Source organism: Chelon labrosus (genome assembly GCF_963514085.1).
Source record: "Chelon labrosus genome assembly, chromosome: 5".
NCBI classification, from domain to species: Eukaryota; Metazoa; Chordata; class Actinopteri; order Mugiliformes; family Mugilidae; genus Chelon; species Chelon labrosus.
In genome coordinates, this window is record NC_140341.1 from 11504301 (window position 1) to 11524177 (window position 19877).

At 42.1% G+C, this 19877-nt stretch overlaps 4 protein-coding genes across 4 annotated transcripts; all 4 read left to right on the top strand.

The window, feature by feature from the left end:
- Nucleotides 1–532: 532 nt before the first annotated feature.
- slain1a (SLAIN motif family, member 1a) lies at nt 533–10283 on the top strand. The gene is made up of 9 exons (XM_084544059.1): nt 533–1260; nt 2808–2944; nt 4734–4850; nt 6141–6251; nt 6472–6612; nt 7721–8050; nt 8590–8778; nt 8893–9226; nt 9379–10283. Exons 1-9 carry the CDS (start codon nt 818–820, stop codon nt 9452–9454), a joined length of 1878 nt encoding a protein of 625 aa, XP_084400185.1. The 5' UTR covers nt 533–817; the 3' UTR covers nt 9455–10283.
- Nucleotides 10284–11258: 975 nt separating this feature from the next.
- On the top strand, nt 11259–12102 carry LOC311487678 (uncharacterized protein; the record flags this gene model as incomplete). Its single annotated transcript, XM_084544031.1, has 3 exons — nt 11259–11279; nt 11373–11536; nt 11829–12102. The coding sequence occupies 3 exons, from the start codon at nt 11259–11261 to the stop codon at nt 12061–12063; spliced, it is 420 nt and encodes a 139-aa protein (XP_084400157.1). The 3' UTR covers nt 12064–12102.
- Nucleotides 12103–12908: 806 nt separating this feature from the next.
- On the top strand, nt 12909–16993 carry kbtbd7 (kelch repeat and BTB (POZ) domain containing 7). Its single transcript, XM_084545287.1, has one exon. The coding sequence runs from the start codon at nt 13280–13282 to the stop codon at nt 15152–15154; it is 1875 nt and encodes a 624-aa protein (XP_084401413.1). The 5' UTR covers nt 12909–13279; the 3' UTR covers nt 15155–16993.
- A 544-nt stretch (nt 16994–17537) lies between these two features.
- LOC311488553 (ras-related protein Rab-33B) lies at nt 17538–19546 on the top strand (the record flags this gene model as incomplete). The annotated part of the gene is made up of 2 exons (XM_084545325.1): nt 17538–17795; nt 18302–19546. 2 exons carry the CDS (start codon nt 17538–17540, stop codon nt 18746–18748), a joined length of 705 nt encoding a protein of 234 aa, XP_084401451.1. The 3' UTR covers nt 18749–19546.
- Between the last annotated feature and the right edge of the window lie 331 nt (nt 19547–19877).

Below are 19877 nucleotides of genomic sequence, written 5' to 3' on the forward strand. Positions count from 1 at the left end.
GCTAACTAATGGTTGGCAAATATTTAGTTAGCAACAACTAATTTGTAAGAAAATGTGTGCTGCAACTGGTTCTATTTGTGCAAATTTGCCACTAAAATATTACAACATGACTAAGTCATAGCCTACGTGTGTTGAACGATATGACACTTTAATATTTTGTCTAAAAAATGAAAATTTGTTGAGCTAAACTGTACCCTGTATTAGCAAAGGCTAGGTCCATTAGCATTAGCTTTGTTAGCCATGCAACAGCTAGCTAACGGTTTGCAATATTTAGCTAGTAACAAGTTAATAAAATGTGTGCAGCAGTCTATATTGAGTAAATATCAATTTTATATTCCAACATATTTTTTTTATAACTCCTTTAGTTTACTTGGTTTAAACTCAAATTTATTGATTGCATAAAACACTAGATTTCCTCGGGGTGTGGTTTGGGATTTTTTAAAATTATATTTGGCATTTAAGTTATTAAAATTGCACCAATTATTTAAAAATACTGCTAACTATCTTCTGTAATTGATTTTTATTTTTATTATTATTATTATTTGTGCGATAAAAGCGTGTATAATGAATACTTCCTCAGCAGTGGTGTGATGGGAGTTGAACTCCAAGCTGCTGACCAATCAGAAGGAGGCTGTGCAGTCATCCCAGCAGCAGCAGCAGCAGCATCAGTGTGTATATTTGTGTGAGTGGGATAGTGTGTGTGTGTGTGTGTGTGGTAGCTTTAAACGGGGGGAATCTGGACACCCTCTCTGAAATTGAATAGGACCCTCTGCAGGCAGGCCGTGGTTTTAGCCCCTCTCAATGTGCTTTTTACCAAATGGAAGCAGAGGTGTTGAACCCCCAGATGATGGCAGACGTGAATGGCAACAATAAAATCACCAACGCGGAGCTGGAGGTGTTAAAGCTGCAGGAATTGGTCCGAAAATTGGAGAAGCAAAACGAACAATTGCGGACTCGAGCGAACGCTGTAAACAATTGCTCCGTCGGCCCCCATCTCCAGACCTCGTTGTCGTGTCTGCACGGAGGTACGACGCGTCCGGGTGACAATTTCACCAGCAAATATGACATTTCTAGTCCGACACAGTGTCTCCCCTCACCCCGGGGACCGGCGGAGGAGCCGTTCGCCTATTTTCAGCCGAGCTCGGTGTCTCCTGATGCCGCCGTGGAGGACAGCGGCGCCGCCGGAGCCACAACTGTTTTGGATGAGGTTGATATTTTGGACCTCAACATCGTGCTCCCTATTAGAGAGCCTGATAGCTGGTAACTACTCCTTGTTTTTATGTCACTAACTTTCCTGCAACCACCGCATATGCCTTCATGAATTTAACCTGATAAATCAGTGTCTCTTGTGTTTTTCTGACCCTCTTAGAAGCTTATAGGCCACAACAGGACTAGAGGACAGTCATCTAGCCACAATATCTATATAGTAGGTGTAATGCTACCCTGCCATGGATCTGCTTATTGATTGCATTATTGACTCCTCTCCTGGTGGAGTACACTTGCAGACCCTTGCACACAGAGTCATCTCTATAGGAGGAAAACAAGAACAAAAACAGATTTGACATCCCGGCATGCACTGTGTGTGCAGCATAGGTATCTGTTCAGAGCGAGGCAGCACTGAGATGAAATTAGAAACAATGACCCCCTTCAGTCTATGATCAAACAGCTCGGCTTTGTGTTGTAGAGTATAGAGCCCCGGGCTGAACTACTTTGAAGCGCGCTGGCTGCTGACTTAGGTAGCTCACACACTGACATGCTGACTACTGAAGCGTTTCCAGCTTTATGTATCTGATGTGATGATGTGGAAAATGTAGCACACAGTCAAATGCAGCGTTCCTCCACTGCGCTGGTGCGTTCTTACTCCATTTAGCAGCACTAACTGACCCTCAAGTCAGTCTTGACACTGTGGCCTAGATGTCGAATATAGGGCCAGTTATGTTAAGTTACTGTTATTCTACTTGAAGGCAGAGGTGGCACATAATTGTAATATAATCCAGCAGTAGTTCGTCATTTACTTTTTTGGATTCTAACACTCCAGTGTATTATAGTCAAACATATATATATATATGTCTTTTTTTATTTAACTAAACATAATTAACAACAAGAAAGCTTTATCAGTGGATTCTCCTGATATTAGTGGGACATAATTGCAGCTAAGTCCATTTACCAGAGGTAATAAACTGCATTTCTGTCTAGTGGTGCAACAAACTATTATTTTAAGTAGACTTATTGATATTTGCTTTTTCTTTTTCATCATTTAGTGTATACAATGTGTGCCTTTTAGTATTTTCCAAGGTGATATCTATAAATGCTGTTTTTAAAATAGCCAACAGTAAAAATGTCCTATATATATATATATATATACTGGATATTACAACTAAACGCAGCAAATACCCATATTTGTAGAAACTGCTAACAGATTATTTGGGCATTTTTGAATAAGAAATTACCTTCCAAGTAGCTGTTAAAGCTTCTGTTGATTATCTAATTTGTTAATTAAATTGCTCCAGCTCTCTAAGTATCTACCACCCACTGTGAGAATATCACAAACCCTCCTGTGTCTTCCTGTGAATCACTGCTGCGGAAGAAGCTGTCACTGAATTTCACACGGTTTCTCACAGGAATCTTTTAGGTTATACTTGCATTTAGATTTTATAAAAATTGCTCAACCACAAGTTGTAAAGTGGCCTCACTTCTCTGGCTAACTCAGCTGTGAAACTTAACCCTAAACTGCCACTTTAGTGTGCAGACATTGTCCTACATATAAGCTGGCAGGACCTAACTGTTCACTTGGCTGTGTGTTTCAGGTTGTACGTGAGTCCCAGAGCTATGCTGAAGGGCGAGAGCATCCTCAGCCCTCTCCAGTGGTGCAGGCAGGTACTGGACCACCCAGGGCCCGAGGTGGAGCTGGCTAAAATGAACCTCTTTCACAGACTGGACCAAGGTACCGTGTATTTACAACCCAGATTAACAACATTCATTTGCAGCCACATCTGGACATCTGTCTCTCTGGCTCCTGACATGTGATCATAAGCTGCGACACACTTCACACAACATGTATCCACGTGCAAACAGGATTTCTGCTGTGATTTCTGAACCGTGGGAGCTTTTGGGTGCGTCCATCTCAGTTAGTTGACTCTGTTTAAGTTATTCTCGTTAAATGTGTGGGTACGTCACACAACTTTCCCCACAGAGCGATTATTCCTGCGGTAGCCGAGTTGGATTTGACTCATCCTCAGCCAACAGATCTGTCGTTACTGTGCCAGCTGAGTCACTTTAACAGTCCACGCTGAAGCAAATGTGGTTTCTGTCTGGCTGTGCTCTGCTGTAATTACCAGTCCATAAGATATAGCTGTAGCTTCTAGTCACAGTGTTCAAGATGAAAGTCGTTGTATTACTGATGTCAGAATTAATTTCTACGACTCGCGTATACTCATGACAGAACCAGAAAAGATGTTTGCATGCCACAATATTCTCTTTTTTTCTCAGCATATACCCATTAACTAGGACAAGGGCTTATTGAAGTCTCAGAAAATATCATGTGTAAGAAATAAATATTGCAATACCGCCGTGCTACTAAATCACATGAGCTGCAGGACCCAGCTTTAGATCTGGTGCTTTACAGTTTCTACTCTGCTACATGCATGGGAATATGGTTACCATAGAAACCATGCTTACATTAACTGGGCTTTTCTAGGCCGATTTCCTTCTCCGGCAGCCTTTGCAAGACAGCGTGAAAGCTTTTGCATGAATTGTGCAAGCATGAGCTCTGAAAGTAAAATAATTTACCTGCAATCAGATATTTTCCTCTTTCATTAATGCACATTTGTTTGTGTGTGTGTACGGTTCAAGGTCCTCTATTTTTTCCTCTAAAGCTGGTATTCACTGAAGGCTGGCTCTCCTCCTCTGGGTCATGAATACGTCCTTGTGTCTCAGATCCAGTAGCCGTTATTTGTGTAACTTGCCGTGAATGCTAGTTTTATCCAAAAGTGGTTGAGCCTAATTGTGTCGGGAATGCCAAACGCTCCACTCTTGACAGGTGTGCGCCTCTCTGACTACCAATCAGTGTTTACGCATTGAACGCACATTATGCAACCGAGCCTTATTTACTCACTGCTAGCCAACATTCATTAGTGAAAAAGAACAGTTTAACCTTCTAATGAGTGTGTGATTTAGCTAATTTATTTAATTGTCATTTGTTAAGGCTTTACCAGTTTTTAAATGGACATTATGTGACATTATCTCAAAAGAAGCATTTGAGAAGGCAGTAAAAAGTCCACAATCAATGGTTTATCCAGCCTTCCATACCAGTGATTTACATTATTAAAGCCAACAACAATATTTCAGTAACTATATGTTATTTCACCAAGAAATTCAAACTGAAGTGGTATAAATGTAACCTCCAAACACCAAAGTAGACGACAGTAGATCTAATTTTGATTTTGGGAATGGGATGCAACCTACATGCGCAATCCCTGCTTATCCTAAGATCTCTCCAGAAAAAAAAAAAAATCTGGTTTAGCCCAATAAGCTGCAGTGGCAAGCTAAACCTCGTCTTGCCATATCAGCCCCTTCCGCCCTAGCCGTGACCCAATCGTTTATAACATCAATACTGATCTGCAAGAAGCAGATTAACGCTTGGAGTGTGTCCAAACATATCAGTCGATGTGCCGTATTTGCGTGTTTGTGTGTCACATGGTAAAACTGACTGAACATGTCAATCTTGTCTCTAGCTAAGCGGTGGCGAGGAATCCCCTCCGTCCGTCCGTACAGCTGCATTGAGGGGCTCTCCACCCTCAGCTGCCCCGTCCTGCCTTACACTAAACCTGCTGCACTAACCGAGTCCCCAGGTAACACAGACATATGCATAATATTCCTGCTAACCATATCTATCTACTAGTTTAATTTTCTGGGCATCTTTGTGTCCAGAAATGGGGCTGGCATTATTGTTTTTGTGGTAACACCTTGATGTCTTGTTGGATTGCCATAAATCTGCTTGTACTATGTCCTTCATGGGATGCATTTTAGTATCTTTTACCATACATTCATTCATTCATTCGTTTTCTGTAACTGCTTGTCCTCTGGAGGGTCGCAGGGTGGCTGGAGCCTATCCCAGCTGTCACTGGGCGAGAGGTGTTGTACACCCTGGACAGGTTGCCAGTTTATCGTGGGGCTAACACAGAAAGACACACAACTATTCATGCTCACATGCACACCTACGGGCAATTTAGAATCACCAATCCCAACCTCTTTGGACAGTGGAAGGAAGCTTGAGTACCTGGAGAGAAGCCACGCAGACACAGGGAGAACATGCAAACTCCACACAGAAAGGCCCCAGTGCCGCCCCTTTTATCATTTATCATACAGTTACTTCTAAAATAGTGTTATCATCAGGAATTGCTACAAACAAAACTTGCTACAGATTCTGTACCTTTATTAACAAGTGGAGTATCATTCTTTTTTTTAGGCTTTCCTCGACATTTAGCCCCGTTCACGTGTGTTCAGGATGATCTAATCACAAGTGGTCAACTCAAAGTATGTGTGCTAATGCCCGGCCTCAAAATCCATCTCCAGCGCAGCTCGAGTGACCACTCGAGATCGGATCTCAATTCCCCGCTATTCTTAACCCTTCCTAACCTTCAGTACGATGCTACCCTCATTCCAAAACCTAATAACATAAGAAAATAGCATATTACACAAATGTTGGTGTGCAAATGGAGATGAATTAGCTTACATTTGGGCCTGATGTTTAACTCTTCTGGCCTAAAAATCTTAAAATCTCAAAATTAAACCAACTCGTTCCTCTAACCTCACAGCCGTTTTCTCTATTTCACAGCCAAATTAGTACGTAAACGGAGCCAAAAGCATCTGTTGCTTCCAAAATCCTTTTGGTGCACAGAGTATGAACATAACCTAGACTCTTTAACAACCTGCTGCTTGGAGTTTACAGTCAGATTACAGCAAGTTTGCAAGGAAGAGATTATAAGGTCTTACCCTCTGACAGATGGAGATGAGGTCGATCTTAAACTCCACTGCCAGAGGAAAGCTCCTTCTGCTTGTTCATCCATTTTTTGTATTAGCACTGATTAGTATGTCAGACTGTGATTGAATCTTCTCTTTCATTTTTTTCCTCTTTGAAGCCCCATTGCCATCATCTGGCCACTCCTTCCTCCAGCCGACTCTCCCTCTCAGGGCCAGCTGCTCCCTCATCGACAGAGCGCCCACCTTCCTATCAAACTCCACTCTCCACAGTAAGACCACAACATGTCTTCTCCTTTCTGTCATTAATTTCTGCAGTTTCACCAGGTGTGAATCACCATCCATCTGCAGTGATTACATACACATAAACGTTACAGCTGTTATGGAAACGTCTTCTCTCATAGAGTATAGTACATTGTGTGCAGTCTCTTGGCTCTGGAAAGTGAGATGTCTGGAGATAGATGTGTCTCTACCGTGTGGTTTGCGATGCAGGTCACCGGCGTGCAGCAATCACCCCACAGTCTTCCCTGGACAGCGAGGTCGGTGTGGCAGAGCTGGAGGATGACGCCATCATGAGCTACAAACTGCAGGACATGACCGATGTGGAGGTCATGGCGCGACTTCAGGAGGAGAGTGAGTCAACTATTATGCAAAACATAGAGAAAGTACCTGAACTATGCTACATATATGGGGGATATTTTTGAGTTTGCAATGATGATTAGACTGTGTGAGTCTCAAATATGTTTTTTGAGGAAGTAATCATATGGTCGGGGGTTTTATTCCCGCTTATAATATATCAAAGCAACCATATCCATAGCCCAGTGCACTGACTATAGTAATGTGAGAATGTGAGGCATTTTGTGAGGCTTTGTTAGAGAACTACAACTAATGATTGTTTTCAGTGTTTTGTGGACTGTGATGAGGAAGGGGAAATAGCTGAACTGAACTTGTGAAAAGCAGTCCAGTTAGCTTAATTTATGAATCAACAATTAACTCTCACACACAATCACTACAGACAGACCAACTTTCCTCTTACATTTTCTCAGTTTAAAAACTTCAGTGGTGAGTTAATGAGCTGACTGAAATCTCAACCGTTTATTTATCTGTTTATTTCATGTCCTAAAAAAAAAAAGAGACATCTCAAGTTGAATTAACCAGAAATGAACTATATTTACATTAAGTAAACTAGAGGAGGTACACTGATTTTACCAAACTCCTGCAGAATCTTTTACAGTGGTGTGACCTGGACCTCTTCCCTCACTTCCTTTACCCTCATTGTTTGCTCAGACAATGGTGGATGAGGGAGAAAGTAATAAATTGAAGCGCAGCTGTGCACATGTGGAAGTTTTTTGACACATGACGTCTAATGATATGATAAAGATCGGCCAGCTGCAACCATCCTTGAGCCTGTGGCTGGGTGTTAATTTTTTATTTTTTTTTACCACGGCTCTCTTAAAGTGTGGCATTCTGCAAAGACTGAAAGGCAATACGTTGCTGATGGACGGCTTAAACTGAGATAAATGTTTGACCTCCAAACAATTTAACTTGAGTAAGCACCATCATATTTGATGTATTAAATTATGCAGGACATTTCAGACACACTTCCCTGTATCAGCCTGGTCTACCGGTTCCGTAACTTAATAATGGATGAGAGGCGCCTCCAGAAGGAAATGTATCATAACACTGTATGAGCTTCAGCTTCTTGTCTTTCTGTTAAAAGCATTGATCTGTTGCCCTGTAGGCCTCCGACAGGACTACGCCTCTACCTCAGCTACAGCCAGCCGTCGAAGCTCCAGCTTCTCATTGCACTCCATCCGGCGCAGTGAGATGGATCTGGAGGAGGAGGATGAGGAGGACGAGGGGTACGACCAGCTCCCGCCTCCCCAGCCTCGTCTTTTCCGCACAGGTTCTATGCAGCGGGGTGGCCTGCCCCACTCTCACACGTTCTCCAGTATCAGAGACTGCAGACGCAGCTCAACTACCCCTCAGTTTTCACTCAGTGGACTCTCCCAGTACTCTGGACCCTCCAGCCTGATCACAGAAACACACACGGCATACAGGAATAGCACAGGTGAGTGTGTGTAATGAATTCCTTGCCCTCTTGCTCCACTAAGATCAGTAAGTATCCTCCAAAATAAGATAGATTTGACTTGGCCTGAGCATTTGTATATCCTATTAGGACTTTTACAGCTTATGCATGTTTTAAATGTTATAAAGTCAGGACTCGTAAACAAATGGTGGACAATAAATGCAAGAGCTTTCCTGCCGAGAGTTAAACCAGAAGATCCATAACTCAGTCACATCCATACAGCGATTATGGAACTAGATGGTTAGCTCAACTTAGCATCAAAGCAAATACAGTTAATCAGGCCCTAACTAAAGGTAAAACATCTAAAAACCAGGACATTTATTTGTCAATAAGATATATATTGCTGCAAAGGTAAAGTTTTGCTTCTTTAAGTATGTAATGTGCAGGATTATTTCTTGGCTAGAAGTATAAGCCTTCGAAATCTCAAACTCTTCCTTTAAAGTTTGAAATGTGACTTCCAAAGCTCGATCTGGAGCCACCACCTGCAAGACTTGACCTGGTTTCTTGATACTGTTGCATAGACAAGCTACGGAGAAGCATGCCCAACCTGATCCGAGCTCCCAGCATGCCTAGTGTTCCCAGTGTTCCATGCCTGGCTTCCCCTGTCAACCCACCCTCCCACGGCCCCTCGTCCTTACCAACGATGCCCTCCCTCCGGACCAGCCACAGCTTTGACTCGTCCAATGGGCTCGCACGTCTCCAGTCCTCCAGTAAGACACATCATGTGCATGAATGAATCAACCACACGAACCCTGTCTGTATTTATAAGTCAAAATACACTAATCTTGCAAAATAGTCACTGATGTTATACTGCTCTGTTTTAGTTCCTTCTCCAGGCCAGCTCGGTCAGCGAGTCCAGAGCGTCGGGAACTTCCCTACCACTCCACGACACCCAATAAAAGCCACCGCCTATGTCAGCCCCACAGTGCAGCAGGGTCCCACCTCCACCCCTCTGTCCACCTCCACCAGCCTACACTCTATCCCCAGCAGTGCTGCTCTGACTCAGCCCCTCAAACCCAGCAGCAGCTTGCTACCACAGGCCCTAAAAGCCAGCACCAACCAGTCAGCCGTGCCCCGCAGTTCCCTTCCTCGCCCAGCCTCCTTTGTTGGATTGAGTGGAGTTCCACGTCCAAGTAAAATCACCCAACCCACACGCAGGTAAAGTTAGCTCTTGTTTATTGTGAGTCCAATGGTGCAGTACTAAAGAGAAGTTAAACCAGTTTATTTAAGATATTTGAAGGGGTGATGCATGTTTTTATTTAGTTTTATTGATTTACATGCTTAATCGACTCGTTTCTTTCCGTCTGCAGTTTGCTGACGCCTCCAAAGAGCCTGGCTGCTCTGAGTGCCCTGAGGGATGGCAGCTGGAAAGATGGCTGCTACTGAAGCCAAACAAAAGAAGTGCACAGAGTAAAGCTGCATGGGACCTAACTGATTTAAAATGTTGCTGTCAGGAGGTCCCAGACTTGGGCTGTGGCCCAATAAAGAGAGACTGTTAACGTGAATAAAAAGCACTATTCCTCACTGAAGGACAAAGTAGTGACAGAGAACAGTATGGTTCCAGCCGGCTGGATCTTACTACCTGCTGAAACACTGACAAACTACCAGGCAATACTCTGATAATCCGTTGTTAAATGTGAAATGGATCTTGATTTTTTTGGGGTTTATCATTGTGGATGTTTAATTAATGCTTTCATTGAATACAGTTCAGTTTTCTCTCCAGCTAAAAGCTTAGAAAAATAGCCCATGCTTTTGTACATGCTTTTAATGATTTCATACGACTAATTTTGCGAATATTATTTTTTTTTTTTTTTATGTCAGACTGTGCTGTCAGATATTAAGGTGAACCTGATTTTTTGTTACTTCCTGTGCCTGTAGTGTAATTCATCTTAGTTCTATTTATTGGCTGGACCTCACAGCACTTTGGATCAGAATTATAACACAATAAAATAAATGATCTCGCTTTGATTCTTAAGTAAGGTATGACATTTGTTAATGTCAGTGTGCACACTTTATCTTCGGCTAGTTTCTTTTCCTTTATGGTTTACATAAAATTTTTAATGTCCTTTGATAAACATGAACGCTGCAGTGATATTGCACATAGAGCCCTGATGCTTTTTATGGATGATGAGATGTTAAAGAGGAGGTGGATTTTTAAAGTGAATAAAAGCATTTCCAAACAGCCAAATTGTTCCTGTTTTTCTTGAATAGGGGGAATTGCCTAAGAACTTTATTAGAAATGTAATGTTATTAGAAATGTGTTAAAGAAATCTTTGTAATATTAAGAAATTTATTAAAGTCAATGATAAGACTACATTTACTTGCCTCTTATTATTCCTGCTTTGACAAAAGCCATGTAAACAGCGTATTCTGTTTGCATATTCTGAATTTGATCTTTTTCCATAACAGTATTTTCCAATTAAGACATATAACAACGTTAGTTGGATATTAGGAGCATTATTTTTAGGCAAAGGTACATGATGCTACATGTAAATGAGAATAAAAGTGGAATTTTCATTTTCTAAAGTCAGTTAGCAGGAGTTTTGCATTTTTCAAGTTCCTGGCCAAAAGGATTATATTCATTCATATAAACATGATTAGGAAAATAATGAAATTACAGGTTCTGCATTTTGTTGTTATTAAGTCAGGATTTTTAAAGAACTAGTGGAACATTTTGGGAAATAAAAGCAAGCACAAGCTTTTTTGCTAAGAGTTAAACCAGAAGGTCTATACCTCAGCCATGTACTGACAGTAAAGGATTATTTTATCCTATCTCAGCTTAACTTTATGTGGCACGAGTAGGAAAAGGCCACGTTAAAGGTAAACTACTGACTACACAGATAAAATATTTTCTCAGTTCTTCCAAAATGCATGAAAGATCCTGGCTTCTCCAAATTACATGTTGCAAGAATTCATTCCACTTCTTTATGCGGTAGTGAGGTGGAGCGTTAAACTGTTGACTGGAGCTGAAGTGTCTAATGTTTAACAAGATAGTGTGTTGATGTTGAATCTCCCCAGTAACACTCAAACTACGTTCATTTGTGACATGCTGTACCTTAGCGTAAGTGACCAAAATCTCCATCTGCTGCTTGGAAATTTGGACTATAACAGTTCTTTTTCTTTTTTCATAAAATCTTCAAATTAGAATTGAATTGCGACCTGCTCCTCTGATCTTTTGGAATTCCTGATAATGCCCAACAAAGCCCAAGAGGTATGAGTGGTCTCCTTTATTGTTGTGCATCACTGAAGTTCTTTTTTGGAGCAAATACAACTGGGTCTTTTTGCATTTCACTTTTTTTTTCAGGATGCTGTAATCAACCTAAAGACTCTGCAGGAGATTTCCAGTCAGCTTGGTTTTGAGTGGTCAGTTGTGGCCTACGAGCTCGGCTTCAACAGAACTGAGATAGGGCGGTTTCACGCCAAATCTACAGAGAAGAGTGTCCAGGCCAGGTCCATGCTGGAAAGCTGGTACAGAGTTTGTACATGTGTTTTAGACAATGTCAGAGAGCATTTATTGTGTATTATAAAGCCATTACTTACATAATATTTCATCGTGGGTATTGCAGTGGTGTTTTTGCATTAACACCACTGCAGATTTTTTAATATTACTAGCTTATCCATGCTGTGTTTTCTCCAATTTATAGACCACTGCATTCTTTTTAATTATTTATATTGTTTCCTGGGCTCACACATTACTGTCTCTTGTGTTTCTTTTATTCTTGGTCTCAAATGGTTCTCAGATGTCTCTCTTTAATAACAGGTATGAGAAGTCATGGGACAAGCCCAATAAGACCAAGCTGCTCCAAGATGGACTGGAGCGAGCAGGTAGACGTGACCTGGCTGAGAGACTGCACTGTCTCCACTGGGGTCACCAGAAGCTGAGCAAAAGAGTGGAGCTTCCCTCCGCCTTCCCCTTCCTCATCACAGTCCACAAAACCATCCACAACCAAGACGCGCTACGCCGGATCAACGACCTCAACCGAAGATTCACTTAAAACAGCTGTGGTTGTGTCCGTAGTTCATATGCACATAGGCTATATTGCACCAAGAAGAAGGCTTGCAGTCTTGTAAGATATGTTGGAGCTTTCAATAAAGATAAGTTTGAAATCCTGTCATTTGTTTTAAAATTAAATTTATGCCATAACGTCTTTACATTACTTGTTTTACCAGACAAACAATAAATTGGTTTTACTCATCAGGCGTTCATGGTTCATTTTACCAGGAGTAAAGACTCATAAAGTGCACTTAGATTGTATTTGAGAGGTAGATGAGAAGATTAAAAACTGATGTCAGTACTGTAAATATGTAGGTCCGGCCCAGAGTTTAGAGAATATAATAATAATAATAATAATAATAATAATAATAATAATAATCATCATCATAATAATCATAATAATCATAATAATAATAATAATAATAATACTTTCGTTTCTAATGATCACGTGCATACACAATGTAAAACTGGAGAATAAGATTTCCTTTTATTTATATAATATTAACTTAATCTTGAATCGATCCAGATCAACCAAACTTCAATCGACCCAGTTCCACAAACCAATCAGAGAGGAGAATCCTTTCCTAGCAAGGTTGTGTGAGAGTGCAAGGAGCCAGCACGGAAGCTAGGCAAGGTTGCGTTCAAAATAAGAGTTTGCATCTCCTAATTTTAGGTTGAAAGTGTGTATTTGGGTAGTGGAAAGTGGTAATCGTAAAAGGGTGTTGCATTAAAATCCTTTCAGGACTTACTGGGCCGGATATGAATTGAAACGACAAAATTAGTGGGCACGCTCATGCATCGAGCGGTGCTTTATTTTGGCAGATTCACCCGGAAACTGTAGTTCCAATCCTGACAAAACTGACACTTCATATTTTATCAACGCTGCTCCGTCTGTTTGCTACATTCAAAACAGAAATGAGCAATATCGAGAAAAATTGAGAAAAACAGCGTTATTTTTTAAAGCGACTCTGTGGGGTTGGTTTGTTGGATTATCTCTGGTTTTAACGCGACATTATGGTCGTTTGGACACACGAAGCGACCGTTCAGCTGTTAAGTCGCTGGTAATGTATTTACCCACAGGGTACGTTTGATTTTCGGATGTGTCATTATCGGCGCACGGACCCCTTGGCGTCGCCGAGCATGTTAGACGCATGACAGCGTGTCGTTTGAAACATTCGCCGACGTGAAATAGCAAATTGCTCGCTCAAGTTGCAGCAATGGCTTCGGCGCTGAGTTGCTTCAGTGGTCCCGAGGTGCTGGAGGACGTGAGTCACGCTCGGGGCTTGATGACCGAGCTGAAGTCGCTGTACGACAGCCGGCTGCTCGGGGACGTTACTATCGGAGTCGAGCGTGAGGAGGAGGAGTCGCTGGAGGACAGCGGCGACTCCTCCAGGGGTGACATTGACCAACTTTTCCTGTGTAGCCGCAACGTCCTCGCCGCTGCCAGCCCGTACTTCAAAAGCATGTTCACCGGGGGGCTAAACGAGAGCGTGCAGGAGAGAGTGGTCATCCGCGGGGTGGACTCCGAGTCTATGTCTGTTATCATCGACTATTGTTACACAGGTAGGGTGACCATCACGGAGAGCAACGTCCAGAGGCTGTACGCAGCTGCAAACATGCTTCAGCTGGAGTACATCAGGAAAGCTTGCTCCAGTTTCATGACAAGGAGGCTGGACCTCTCCAACTGCGTGGGGATACTGAAGTTTGCAGACACCTACGACAATCCTGAGCTGAAGGAGAACGCGCAAGCTTTCATAGCCAGGAACTTCAGCCAGGTGTGTACCGGAGGGGAGCTTAGCGAACTGGACTTGATGCAGCTAAAGGAGCTGCTGTCTCTGGACACCCTGGACGTGGACTGCGAGAAGAAGGTGTGCTCGGCCGCTTTGCAGTGGATAGAGGCCAACGCGCCGCAGAAAAAGGAGGACGCTTTGCAAGCACTCAAGTGCGTGCGCTGGAACCTGTTCACCGAGAAGGACAAGTGTTATTTGGAGAGCCTCATGACCAGGCCTCTGATTGAGAAATACTTGGCGTCGTTTTTTAACAGGTCTGCAGAGGACGGCTGTGGGATGTCCGCAACTCTAGATGTACCAAAACACAGGATCGGCGTGAATGCCAAAGAAATGATTCTCTTCTTTGGCCTTCCCAACGATAACATAATGTGCTGCGACCCTTATTCAGAGGACCTGTATTTCATGGCTCCCCCTTTGGAAGACCTCAGCAGTCAGGATTACAAACGCTCCACCATGGAGTCTTTAATCGCCTGTGCCACACCTGAAAACAACTTGTATCTAGCCTCCCACCTCTCTAAACACTTCTGGCTGTACAACCCTGTGCTCAACAGCTGGCAGGAGCTGGCAGAGAGGCCACTGGGGAGGATACACTCTGGGATGGGTTATCTCAACGGCCATGTGTACCTTCTGGGTGGAAGAAATCCAGTGACGGATGCCAGGCTGAAGGAGGTTGAGTGTTACAGCGTGCAGAGGAACCAGTGGACGTTTGTGGCTCCTCTGCCTCACTCTCTGGGTAAAATGCAGGTGGTGGCTTTAAATGACCACTTGTATGTGGTGAACAAAAGGAGAATGCTTTGCTATGATCCCAAGAGGAACCGCTGGCGCCACTGCGGGTCACTCAGAAGAGACAAGCTTCACAAAGCTTGCGTGTTCCAGGACCAGATTGTCTGTGTGTGCGATATCCCCGTGGTGAAAGCTTACAGCCCCACCAGGGGGGAATGGAAAAGGTTAGGTGACATTCCTATTGACAGTCGAGCTCTAAATTACCAGGTGATCCAGCACAACAACAAGCTGCTGCTCCTCACTCAGACTTTACTGCAGCACAACAAGAACAGAGTCCTCATCCACGAATACGACCCAGCGAGGGACACGTGGAAGAACATCATGGCGGTGTATGTGTCCACCCTGGGACCTGTGTGTGTTTCAACACGCGTGTACCCAGCGTGCCTGGGCTCTGCACACAGCTTCTCCACAGAGGAGGACGACGACAGCGGCTCCAGTGCAGACTGGGACTTTGACGGCCTCACGGATGCAGACTCCGACTCTGGCAGCTCTAGCTCCTTCTCAGATGAGAACTGGTAGTGAAATGTGTAACTGTGTCAAAAGAAAGTTTAACTTATTTATAATTTAATGGATATTTACAGGGTGGTTTTGTCTGCCCGGTGTAAGAGCCCTGTAAGAGCAGACATCTAAAGCACCAGTTGATCCGAAGTGGAAATCTACATGCTTTACAAGTCTGGATAATGACAGTTTGCAGGAGAAGGTTTCAGTGATGCCAAAAGGCAAAGGCTTCATTCTTCATTTGGTATCATGACCTATTGGCATGAAGGTCAATATGATGTCTGTACATTTATTGTTTACACAATAAAAGTAGCAGTGGGCTCCATTATAGAGTATAGAGTCATACTTCATCATGTACCACATTGATAAGGCAGCTAAAAGAAGGATACTACACAGATACAGTATTACACTTGAGTATTATGAGGAGAATTTGTGTGACACACATTAGCAAAGACTGGTCAACAGCATTGAGTAGTGTATCCTGACTTGTCTCTTAGGTCAGAAATACTTTAAATCCTACACTTCCCATGATTCAGTGGTTCCCAATCTGTTCCTTTGTCTGTCTTGCTCTTGACTTCGCTACCTGTATAGCAGGAGTCTTTTTTGTTTTCATTGTAAGTTTAGGAACCACTGCCTTCATTAGATGCTTCCTGCTTCAAAAACACATATTCTTCCCACTTAAACTTCGTGAAGACTGACTGAAATTTGTGCACTCCAAACCCAAGCTCAGACACTCGGGTAATGTTGCTTGAGAAATGTTTTTTAGACTTGATAAAGCCACACCAGAGCTACAGAAAACACCAAACAGTACATAAAGCAGTTTGCACTTGCTACCAACTCGTCCCTGTGGCGAATAAACTGTATGTACATTCAATACTTTACCCAGTCTGTGTTTGTGACTGAAGTATTTGCTAATAAAATGTTATTTAGCTTGAATAAATGCTTAAGATTAAGCCGATGCGTTATGTTAAATCTTGAATTTGATGTCAGGCAGCTGAAGTGCCTCGCGTTTATGACTTCAAACACAACCGGTCGTAAACAGGGCTTTAAAATCTACAATCCTTTTTACGTCCGTGTGCATTGAGACATCACACACAGCCTGAAACTACTGCTTGAAATCTAGAAGCCAATGTACTGTTCGCTCTCTCAGGTTTAGGCTTCAGCAAAAGCCTGTTTGCCATGATTGACTTTTGTTTTTTTTAGATGTGGTAAAGATTGGATTGTTTTGGTGACTGATCATACATTTTATGGAAATTCATTTGAAAATATTGAGTGTGTGTATGTGTTTTCTTATCTATGATTCTTTTCTTTTTTTTAAACTTAATGTTTATGTTTAAATTTAAAAAATCTGCCTTTTTTTTAATTGTTGTATCAGAGGGTGATATGTCTGCATGTTATAAAGCTGTTGCAAAGCCATTGTCCTCACCAAGTAACCCCTACACTTAGTTATCAGTTTATTAGTGCTCTCAATGACACAGATATTGTAGACAACACATTTGAACCTCTAACAACACTGGGAAGTGTAACCTTCATAATAGTTGGCTTCTTACAGGGTGGTTGTATAAAGCGGTATTATCTTTCTTGGTGTACCCAATAAACTGATAAATGAGTGTGGTCCTGATTTGTGTTTTGGTATGACGGATAGTTGAAGTGTTGTGTGTGTGTGTGTGGAGGGGGTTACTGGTGGTGGATTATAAAGCCGTTTTGATGTACGTGTCAAAATAAACTTCTGTGTCTGACGCAGAATTTCAATTTTGTGTGTTTGTTGTTTTTACAAAAGTATGTTGCATGGCAGTTAAGGTGTTGAAACCAGATTTAGTGAGTTAAATGAATTTTAAATATGCATCTTAGGTTTGAATACTGAACAAATTATGAAATAGGAAGAAAAGTAACATTCAGTATGATTTAGGCAATAAAAACTTTAGTACAAACTATATTATCTTTTAGTGTTAAAATTACTCAAAATTATAAATATAGGCCTTTTAATTTAGTTTTTTGCATGTATTTATTTAATTTCCATCACAGGTCATTTTTTTGGGGGGGGGGGGGTATTTAAAATAAGACTATTGATCCCTGGGTGGAAAGCAGTAGCAAAGCAAGAAGTAAAAGATTAAAGATTCAAGTAATATAAAATGTACGAAAAATATGTGTCTATGTAAACAATATATGGTATAAATAAAAATACATTTTGAATATAATTGTTAAAGAAACAGCAGACCAATTAACAATTTCGTTACTCTACTACGTTTCCACTATTTGTCGAATACAATATTTTGTCTATTTTAGGAATTTAAAAAAAAAAACGACAAGGCACCGTCCAGTGACATCTATTGGTGGGTTTTCGTATTCTCGCGATACTTCGTCGCCGTAACATATCCTCCAGACCGCCGCGAGATGATGAGAGATGGCAATAGAAAACAAACCTGGAGAGGAATTTGACACTGTTTTCAGTCGAAATGACTCCTTGGAGCTTTCCTCTCATCACGACTATGACCGCGGACACGCTCGGATTTTCAAGATAATCGTCATAGGGGATTCAAATGTGGGGAAGACGTGTTTGACTTACCGGTTCTGCGGGGGCACTTTCCTGAAAAACCCGGAGGCGACTATCGGGGTCGATTTCAGAGAGAGGACGGTGGAGCTGGATGGAGAGAGTATCAAGGTGAGGGGAGCTACGACAAACGCATGTAATTGTATTTTAATGATCCCGTTTCATGCACAGTGCACTGACGTCTGTGTCCATTAGTGGCATCAGACTGTAAACATGCAGATGGCAAAATACTGGCCTACCTCTTTAAACTGACCAGCTGTTAGCCTAGTATTTACTACCACCTTACAATTAAAAATAAGCACGTTATAGTAGACAGTATAACCCAAGACAAAAAAAAAGCATGTTTTTTCCTTCATTTTGCTTGTAACTTTTGCTGTTCTCCATATCTCTGTCAACAAATACCATTGTATGTCTGTTACCCAAAACCTGATGCATTTTAAGACGCCTATAAATTTTTCATTTGCACACAACTTGTGTCTTATCCTGTGGCAAGACATGCATATCTTCAGTAGGAAAAAGTAAGCGTGGAGCTGAGTAGCACAGTGCTTATTGATTGGCAGTCAGAAAGCTAAATAAATAGTATCTGGTTGCGTAAACTTGTGTTTCTGCTGTGCCAGTTGCAGATCTGGGACACCGCAGGTCAGGAGAGATTCAGGAAGAGCATGGTGGAGCACTACTACCGCAGCGTTCATGCCGTCATCTTTGTGTACGACGTCACGAGCCTCCCCTCCTTCCAGAGCATCCCTGAGTGGATCGAGGAGTGCAGCCGACACTGCGTGGGGCCCCTGGTGCCCCGCATCATGGTGGGAAACAAGTGTGACCTAAGGGAACGCCGGGAGGTGCCCACGTCAGCTGCCCAGTGCCTCGCTGACAGCTACAACTTCCCGCTGTTTGAGACTTCGGCCAAGGACCCTGCCGAGAAGGAAAATGTCGATGCGATCTTTCTGACTTTAGCGTACAGGCTGAAGAGCCACAAACCTCTGAGACTAAAGCAGCCGAGCGAGAACAGCGTCAGCCATCTGTGGAACCAAAGAGAGGAGGAAGCAGCAATTTGTCAATGCTGAGGTCAACTACATCCTACATGTGGTCAGAGTGTGTTCACAAGCTGCTGCAACCGTCAGGAGTTAATAATGGTGCTGAGAGATGCAGCGCTAAACGAAGCTTCTTAACACTGAGACTGAAGGACAGAAGCTTCAAATGATTTTACAAACTTCCCTGCGTGATGTGAGACACAGCTTTAACATTGTAGACCTATAAGTTTGCACAGTATTAAAACAATATTTCGATGCATGAAGGGATACGGAGGTATGTCAAGTATTTGTAGCTTAAACTGCACATAAACAACAAGAGCATTACAGAATGCACTTTAGTAGCAAAATAAATGACATGCAATAATCAGCAGCATCATAGCACTACAGCGTATCTACAGAACTCAACACAAGCAGTGAATTAAGGAAAGAATTCATTTCTCTGTGTGTAAAGGGACCAATAAAATAAACTTAAACTGTGAAAATAATTGCAATCATTTTCTCAAAAAAGGGATATTTTAGTTTTGAATGTAGTAGCAAGGGTTTGGAGTGTTTTTGTGTCCACTCATTTGCATATACAGGGACTTCGTCGATACCAAGAACCCAACCGACAAACGGCAGTCGTCTTTCGGGACAAAAAAGGCAAATCCACATAGTTCTCTTGAAACGCATGACTGACTGAATTCAAACTCAATGGTCCTCGAAACCCAGATAAAGAATTCACAGCTGACTGATAATTATATAATTATGTTGCATGTGTACAAAAATGCAAACTCTTTTCAACAGTATGAAGATGTGTGTCAATGTAATGCTGTAAACCAATAAAAACTTGTATCTATCATATCATAATTTAACATTTCTGAGCTCTCTGGTGTTAATTCTAATTCTTCTACTTTTTACTGCTTTGCTTATTCGGTTAACACACTGCATTCACTTATATATTACATTCTGTAATATGATGGAAAATAAGTTTTTGATTCAACTGCTTTGAATCATGTGATCACTTTTATTTAGTTTTAACCTATATCCCAGTTGTTATTATTATATAGTCAATGTGTAGTTTGGAATATTTGAGCGCCTTTTAGCGACGACTAGCGGCCGTTTCTTGTATTGCGATTGCTGGTGGTGCATTTAACAAGTCACGTAAAATAGCAGGTGCTCCAGT

Coding starts and splice junctions, on each gene's coding strand:
- slain1a (XM_084544059.1), top strand. CDS start 818: ATGGAAGCAGAGGTGTTGAACCCCCAGATGATGGCAGACGTGAATGGC. Junction 2,945..4,733: donor CTTTCACAGACTGGACCAAG/GTACCGTGTATT, acceptor TCTTGTCTCTAG/CTAAGCGGTGGCGAGGAATC. Junction 6,613..7,720: donor GGCGCGACTTCAGGAGGAGA/GTGAGTCAACTA, acceptor GTTGCCCTGTAG/GCCTCCGACAGGACTACGCC.
- kbtbd7 (XM_084545287.1), top strand. CDS start 13,280: ATGGCTTCGGCGCTGAGTTGCTTCAGTGGTCCCGAGGTGCTGGAGGAC.